The sequence below is a fragment of the Orbicella franksi genome, chromosome 12 (genome assembly GCF_964199315.1).
Source record: "Orbicella franksi chromosome 12, jaOrbFran1.1, whole genome shotgun sequence".
NCBI lineage: Eukaryota > Metazoa > Cnidaria > Anthozoa > Scleractinia > Merulinidae > Orbicella > Orbicella franksi.
The window spans coordinates 19,068,517-19,077,022 of record NC_138156.1 but is presented as its reverse complement, the minus strand read 5'-3'; the positions used below and the strand labels follow the sequence as shown (position 1 = coordinate 19,077,022).

At 39.3% G+C, this 8,506-nt stretch overlaps 1 protein-coding gene across 1 annotated transcript; it reads left to right on the top strand.

Annotated features, from left to right (window-relative positions):
* Positions 1–1,882: 1,882 nt before the first annotated feature.
* Positions 1,883–7,036, top strand: LOC145463190 (uncharacterized). The gene is made up of 4 exons (XM_081446919.1): positions 1,883–2,300; positions 2,965–3,071; positions 4,004–4,917; positions 5,686–7,036. Exons 1-4 carry the CDS (start codon positions 2,253–2,255, stop codon positions 6,366–6,368), a joined length of 1,752 nt encoding a protein of 583 aa, XP_081303045.1. The 5' UTR covers positions 1,883–2,252; the 3' UTR covers positions 6,369–7,036.
* Positions 7,037–8,506: the final 1,470 nt, after the last annotated feature.

Genomic DNA, 8,506 nt, shown 5'->3' with positions numbered 1-8,506 from the left:
ACTATTCTTAAGAACAAGTCACTTCACACGATCTTTTTAAGGTTACCGTATACCTTCAGGGCACCTTTAGAGGTGTCTCGCGTCCAAGGGATGTAGTGCGTCCGGTTTAAGCTGTAGATCGGTACCTACGTCACCCCTATATCTAATTAAAGCTTATAGAGCTGGCTACCACACTATACCAAGAATTTTGAAATAAAATGATTGTCAAACTTTTCACGACCTCTAAATGTGAGTTTCCGAATCATCTTTTGGGGCCCTACAAGTCAAAGAAAATTTGTTTGTTTGCCCTCAAATTTGGACTGTAGTTTATAGTTTGATATCTAAACAAAAACGTGTCGGCGATTTTTTTATTTCGAAATATGTTTTCTCCGAGAGCAATTTCTCTTCGGTCACTCCATTTAACAAATCGAATTTGGTTTTAGCGTTGTCTGTACTCTTATCGACAACGATATGCGTTATCACAGTGGTCAAAATGTTGTGGACTCCCGATGCGCAGGGTCCAGAACCTGAGGAACAAATGAAATAAGCGAAAAACAAAATTCACTTCGACTTGTAGCTTTCAAAAGGTGATTTGGACGGTCGCATTTATAGCATTTTTTTCAAAATTCTTGATATAGTTTGATGGCCAACTCTGTAAGCTTTAATTTGATATGGGGGTTTAGGCATCTACTGTTTAAACCGGACGCGCAACATCGTTTGGCCGTGAGACACCTGTAAAGGTATACGGTATCCTTAAACTGGAGAGACAACCACATGATCTACGAATCACTGTCAAACTGTCAATTCATTAGTTTGAGGCTAATGCAATAACATGCGCAGTTCGCATTAAGTACTATTGCGATTGCGCGCAAAGCTATTTAGCGTATTCAGTTTGCCTTCGAAGCTAAACACCGTGACCAAAGGATTTTCTAGTTAGATTTTAACCAACTATTCCTTGGTGGTTGACCAAGATAAAGTATTACCAACGTGAGTAACATAAAAGTTACAATCTTTGTTTCTTTTGATTAAAACTCAAGGATAATACTAAGTTAAAAAGTAAAATTTGTTGTTAAAAATTTCTAACAGCATAAAGTGTTACAAGAAAACGATTGTACAATCCCAACTTCGAGGGCTGGCCTTTCTTATATTCTGGACCCGCCTTTTTCCATATCATTGACTGTCCGTGCTCTCAACTTCAAACATATTCAAGGAGCCACCACTATGTTATTTGTGGTATGGGCACGTTTCTTCCCACCTTTGTGTAAAATGTGATCGAAATATGAATTTCAATCTAACAACCGTATTTAAATGTCCAAAAAGGGCGACAAAATGAGTAAGGTTAAGCTGTAAAATTAAACAACAAAATCCCGGTAAGTTATTGAATCTAGAATCACTGTTTCCAGGAAGAGCGCTTTTCAAAACTAGATTTCAATTTTATTTCATTATCTTGGTTGAGAGCAAAAGAAAATGAACCAAGGCAACAGTAAATACAGCTGAAAAATCCCGAAGATGATGGTACTCAATGGAATATGAACTCAAGGTTTTCTTCTAAAGTATCAGTTGATAACACAATATAAGGAGAAAGGATAATTTGATCAGCATCGAAATATCCTGAAATATCTCACGATTATAATATGGCTGCTCCGATAATTTACACTTCCTGCCCCAAAAAACAAGTTTTCCCTTAATAATTTAATAAAAAATAGACAAATATATAAAATACACTCTGGCTTGCATTTTTATGGTTACGTCCACTGTAGGTCGCTATTCGTGTTAATTTGTAACGATCATACGCTATTTGTATCCAATTATAAAATGAAAACTTCTTACTGGTTAATGCTTTTTCATTAAAGTTAAGTTACCCGCGTTTACAACTGACCAGAGAACATCACCTTTGAGTGCGAGCCGAGTAATTATTGGAATAAGCGTAAGATTTTTTGCGTTTGAAGTTCAATTGCAGACAAAGCATTGAACATCATTCTGTTGCTTAAAAGTTGAATTCTTCAGTCTTTATGTGGGCACGTGTCTGTGACGCTTATCAGTTCTGAGAGCCCGTTTAATACAATACGGACACCCGGATAATACGGACACTTAGCGTGTCCCTTTGGCGTTCCCATTAACCAGGTTCCACTGTCATGTTCTCTTTCTTCTCTTTGTTTGCAACTGAACCCCGACGGACCTCACCTCTCACTAAAAATATCATTTCCAGTTTCGCCGTCTAAATTCTTCTTGACTAATCCCAACTTTCATCTTGATTTACAGGTTCTTGAAAAATGATATTTGCGAGTTTTTTGGCTTTCATGTTGGTTCATGGAGGAGTGGTAAGATTTCCAACTTTCTTTGTAATTTTTTTTCATATCTTGCGATAGCGGAGCATGATTGCTCTATCAAATAAAACGAATTGCATAGATCTACGTTGGAAGATATTTACTAAAATGTACGGATGATGAAATAACGCATCGGATTTGTGGTGAATCATATCGAATCTGTGATGAAAAGTATGTCATGTCGTCATAAAACACATCCGAGCTTGTGATGAGTAAATCGTTCACGTGAATATAAGGGGGCAAAAAAATAGGATATGGCCAACCCGCGCAAAAACCAACGTCGTCAATTCTGGTTTTGATACAGCTTGGACACTGTTGAGAGAGAGCCTGAGAACAAGGGTGTCATGAATTAAAGTTTAAAGGAGCGACGTCACGGTCTTAACGGTTTGCAATTCTTAAAAAGTTTAGCCTGAATTGTTCAAATTGGTTGTTTGCAATTCGTCTTAATCTTGTCCATCCGTGACCATCCTTGTTCTTTTCAGGTTTCCTTCAATTTAAAGGTAATTTTCCACATGGACAATATAACTCAAAATACCGTGACTGAGCTCCTTTAAGATGAATAAAAAGTTGGAATAAGTTTGCTCCTTATGAAGTATTACTGAAATTAATGATGATTTTAAATTAAAGCATTCATATCAGTGTCTGGTCTTAATGTCAGGTTCGAGGCGAGCTGTACCCGATATCAGTCTACAACGATGTGGCCCAGGTCGACGACAACCCAGATTACTTCGTTGAACCTCTGGAAGGAAACCTACTTGATGAGGCGTATGTATTAATTTATTTGATCTGTTCACCTAGATAATAATGATTACTGCTTACGGCATAAATGTATCGTATAATTACCCACTTCTGAGTTGCCTTAAGCTTCTCTATCAAAGCGAGGCCTGGTGCACAACCATTCATATGAAAATGAATTTTATTTACAAGTGAATGAATCGTCAATTTCATATGAACGGATGGGCATCAAAGACTCGCTTTCAGAAAGAGGCTAAAGGTAATTTGGAAATGGCCTATTTAAACCAACAGGCTACGTTAGACATTTATATGATAAAAAATACAGCTTTGTGGCGAGCCTGAATGGCAAAACAAACTAAATTGAATAAGTGTGTCCATTCAGTTCCATTCATTACTTTTGTGACTCTTCTAGGCCTCTCAGTCAAGATGAATTTTAATGTACATCGAAAAAATGATACGAAACGCCATATTCCCAAGAGCCGCCATATTGGTTTCCCTCTTAGAATCCAAGCACGGATATGAAGCTTTGGAGATTCAAATCCTGTTTTATGTATAATAATGAATTTTATTCAGATCTTTACACATTACAAGGCATTGTGAAACAAAAGACTCAAATATGGGTTTGCTTGTGTTACTAACACGTCAGAATACAGAGTGAACATTCCCTATAATCTAACTTTCCAACATGATCAAGACATGATTATTATACTGGAATGTTAGGCTGTTAGGGTAAGCTGGTTCTCCGAGAATTTTCGTCTTGGCTGCCTGTTCTCCTCCTGGTAGACCACGTAGCTACTGTGCATTACAAATTGTTAACCAACGTGACGGCTATCGGAAGTTAGCTTCCCACCCCATCACCCCAAGATCCCACCCCCTGCCCTATATACTATGTTGGTTAACGACGATAATCCCCGGAGTGCTTTATAAACAATAAATTCGAACTTTATCTTTATTGTTTTAAGATTTCTAGCCTCGTACCAGAGTGACCCCACAGATGACGGAGAAATTGCCTGGATAAAGGATAAAATTGTGGACCGCTATGGATTTGTAAAAGACCCCGCAATGGACGCGTGGACCGAGCAACCTGATTTCAAAGAACATCTCGGGACTGATGAGTTTGTCAGCGCGGCAAATCGAGTAAAGAGCTTCTTTCACCAGCACAAGAAATGGACCACTACAAAAAACAACCCCGCATTCCGCTCAAAGGACAGCTGCCTTAAACTTCTCTACATCACAGCCGCTAGATACCTGTTGGTGACACACATTCTTTACACACAAAGCGACGGAAAGCTTGTTCCTTGTGAGAGAAATGCTGACAAAGACACAAAGATCCCTGATTCCGTGTGTTATCCTAAACCATATGGGGGTGCCTCTTGTACCTCGGACTACGATGTGGGGCTGATTGGAAAAGATGCTGGTTATTTGACAGAGAAGTTCAACAACTATTTTCAAGGAGCCGACGGATTTGGGAAACCGTCGGAGGTTGTATTTGACACCAATGTCTACGCTTTCACACTTGAATACGCCATGCCATTTTTGTTTGCCGGCCTTCCAACTGGCTTTTCCAGTGGTGTAGAGTACAACGAAAAAACGACATACTATAAAATGCAGGAGCTGGCCAGTGCTTACTACAAGGTTTTCAAGTACAACGAGAAGTTCTTTCAAGAGATGAAGGATGGAGCCATGATAGCTATGAAAGATGCCAAGAAATCCATGGGTGAGCTGCAAGTTTGGCTGGGCACCTTCGAGAAAATGAATACTAAAGCACCAATGAAACTTGGAGGCCTGGAAGCGTTAAGAACAGCCCATAATAAGGAGTACGTGAAGTTCGTCAAAGGGATGTCAAAGGAGGGCGGATATAAACCAGCCTTTCTCGGTAATTATATACCCATAGTTTTTGTTTATAAGAACGTCGATGGCTTACAATGTAACGTTTACTTTCATAAAAGAAGTGTTGGGTGAGAACTTTAATTTCCCGGACTCCATTTGCTGTGGAAAACAATGAGAAAAGCCAATTGAACAATGGTGAGACAACAGAGTTTTTGCGTGAAGGACGAAATTGTTACGTAGTTAAATGGCGTTTTTGGGAAAATGTACTTGTTACTCTATTTATTATGTATTTAGTTAATTGTTTCTCAGCTTGTTTATTTTTTAATTTTAATTTCACGCTCAAAACCCATTCAGACCAATCGTGACCTTCTTCGGCAACCGCTGCCGAAAACGTGCAGGCTCTAGGAAAGTGACTGCAGCCTCTTCATGTCTCAGCCCAAAATCCAGGACGTTCTTAAACAGTTACGGGAGCTTCCTCACAGTTTGCTTATCGCTAAAAGTTTAACTAAATTTTTCAAGACAGAACTTCGTCGTTTGTAATCCGTGTCAATCTTCTCCATCCTTAACCATCCTTGTTCCTTTGTGGTTTATTGTTATCTCCTTGGTGTTTTTCTATCTTAGTAAACTACTATTTTCAGGTTTCCATCAATTTAAAGGTAATTTTGTGGGTGGCCAAAATAACTCAAAATACCGTGACTGAGCTCCTTTAAACGTGACTGTGTTCACTGGCGGACGTCGATTTCAGTGGCGAATGATTAGTTTGTTTCGGTAGTATCTGTAAGCTAAACTATCATTTTGTATTTGTCCCCGCAAGATGATCTCGCCAAGGCCCTGATCTACGCGGCAGAGGCTTATCACACCCGTGGTGCTATACGCCATGTTGTGGGAGTCACACAAATGGAGAAATCAATATCGCTGTCAACTATAGACCTTTGGGTATCCATGATTGAAAATTGGGGCGAGGCTAACAAAGAGTACCACCACTGCGACGCTTTGGAGGAGTGCTTACTGAAGAGTAGCAAGTACATGTGGAGAATGTTCAATGCCATGAAACTTATCAGGGGACACCTTCCAACCGAAAAAACAGTCGGATTGGTGGAGTTCGATGGAGAAGGCTTCTCAAATCCTGAATACGCGGCGGAAGTGTGGATGGGCTACCGAAAGCAAGGAAAGAGGGAGATCCCTAAAGACAAAGAAGATGTCCGGCGGTTTTTTGAGATATTTGACTGCGATTCTGAAGCCTTTGGAGAGCGATTCTCATCACCTTGTATATCGAAGATGAACGACAAAGTCAACGCCTACAATAAGATACTGGCTGGCCTCGTGAAAGACGACTCTGTATTACCAGGTGGAGGTGGACGAGGCAAGGGTAAGGTCAAGGATGAAGGCCGAGGTAAGGGCCGCGGCAAGGGCAAGGATAAGGGCCGGGGTTATGGTCGGAAGCGGGATTGGGCCCTTGATGAGGACTGGGGTCCAGGTGCCTTTTTTAAGTTTTAAAGAAGAGTATTACATTTTTTGACATTTCTTTGTGCTAGCAGTCAATCTTTTTCTATAACCATAGCTGAGGATAGCTGAGAGTAAACTACGCTTTGTTTTGCGACCGCTGTACATCGAGCCGATTACCCCTGGTGAAGGTTTTCCTTGAACAACTTGAATATATATGGGAATAATCGAGGACGTCTAAAAACTTATTGCGTTCCATACTTAGCTTTTTTGCCCAGCAGTCAATAAAGGGGACAAATATTGTTATAAGTATTTCTTACGCTTAATTAGTGATTCCACGTAGTGCAAAATCGTTGGGTGTTTTGTTTCCGTACGTTTTTCTGCACTGGCCGCGTACGAATTGAAACAAATAACTTACGCGCAAACACAGCAACAGAACGTTTGAGCCCACGTAGCCACAGTAAACTCGTAGTTTCTTACCTTTTGGGGACTCCTCTCTCGACTGGGAAAGAAACACTGTTTATAGTTGCCTCCAATCTAGAGCAAAAACCCGGACAGCTGGCAAAAGATGTGAAAGTTGCACGTTTTGTTCAAAGTTGATGCAAATACAATTCGAAGTAACCGCGCTTTTTCGTTTGGAACAACTGTGATCTGGAAACTAGTGCGCCAAACCACGTGCTCGTTGAACGCGGAAAAATTACATCGGGAAGCGAAAAACCAGAAAAAGGAATCTGGAATTTGACTGTTTTTTTTCTTTTTTCTTTTTTTTTTTTTTTCCACTTTGACTGTTCTCTCTCTTTCTGATAAGAGTTACAAACGCCAGAAGTTTATAGTCTTCACAAGCCACTGCTGGTGATCATGCCGCACTCATGCTGCAATACAGCTAGCTTAATTATTAACAATTCGAGAGCCATAATGTGGTTATTTCTGCATAATTCCCCAAAACAATGTGCACCTGCCTGGCTTGAATCCTGGCGGTTGCTTGTTTTTTCCTTAGTCTGTTTTATTTTTTTTCTTTGTTTGGCCTCATCACACATTTATTTCTTCTCTCCCAAGGAAAGTTTGCATGTAACACAGAAAAATGTCAACTAAAAACACTCTAAAGTTTGGGTGCATTCCATTTGACTAAACAAGTTCGGTTGAAATTTCTGAAAATTTCAAGTTGCTAATGAAACAGAATCTTCTGGCTTACTGTACTAAACAGGTTAATGATGCTGAAAACTTTGCAAAACTATGCACGGTGTACCCAAGTTTTCAAAAAGGTTCTGCCTTAAAATTTCCATTCATTTTACTCTTTGAATTGCCAGAAAGTATGGTTGAATGATTCACATTCGTGCATTTAGCAAATTTCAGGTTTTCTGGAAACTTTCTCAAGGAATTTGCTAACCTTTTAATTCAGCTCTAAACCTTCTGAACTGAATCGTTTGGTCAAATGGAAAGCTCTCCTTATGTATTGCTATTGCTTGGCATTTTTTTGATTTGATTGGCAAGGTTATAATCAGCATATAAACACTAATAAAACATACATGTAAGTTTGTAGTATTCATTATAGTTACTTATAGTTGTAACGGGTAAATATAAGTTTGAAAATGATATTCTGTCTATTAACTTGAGTTATGGAAATCACTCATGAGTGAAAATTTAACGCGGGACTTAAGCTTAAATTGTCGGAGACTGGGTTAAGGAAGGAGAGAGTTTTACTTCTCTCCCTCTATATCTTAACGTATACTGCACCAACAAAGTTGTGAAATCAGATTCAAGTCATTTTTATTCCAATTCTTGATGTACAATGTAGTGCAAAATTTGTACCGAGCCTAGGGCCTCCTGGACAGAGGGAAAGGGAAAATGTACATGTTCCACTGGTCAATCAAAAACCTTGCTTTTTCGCCTAATTTTATTCCCTTGTAATACATCAGGAGTTCAAAAGTTGGTCAAGTTCCTATTAATAGCAGAGAAATCCCTTGTTTTCTCAAATTAATCTAAACAAACATCCTTTGTTCCCTTGCTCTCTCGTTAACCAAATCCGCAGGAGGCCCTAGCTGCATAAGATATAATATCACTAGCACATTGTCCATTAACTTTCTGTAAACTGTTTTTCAACTAGTGTGTAAAGTTTATGTGAGATTTAAATAAAATCCTATAATTAACCTAATGCATTCTCTGTTTCGCTGCCAAGTTGACTGTACACGTAT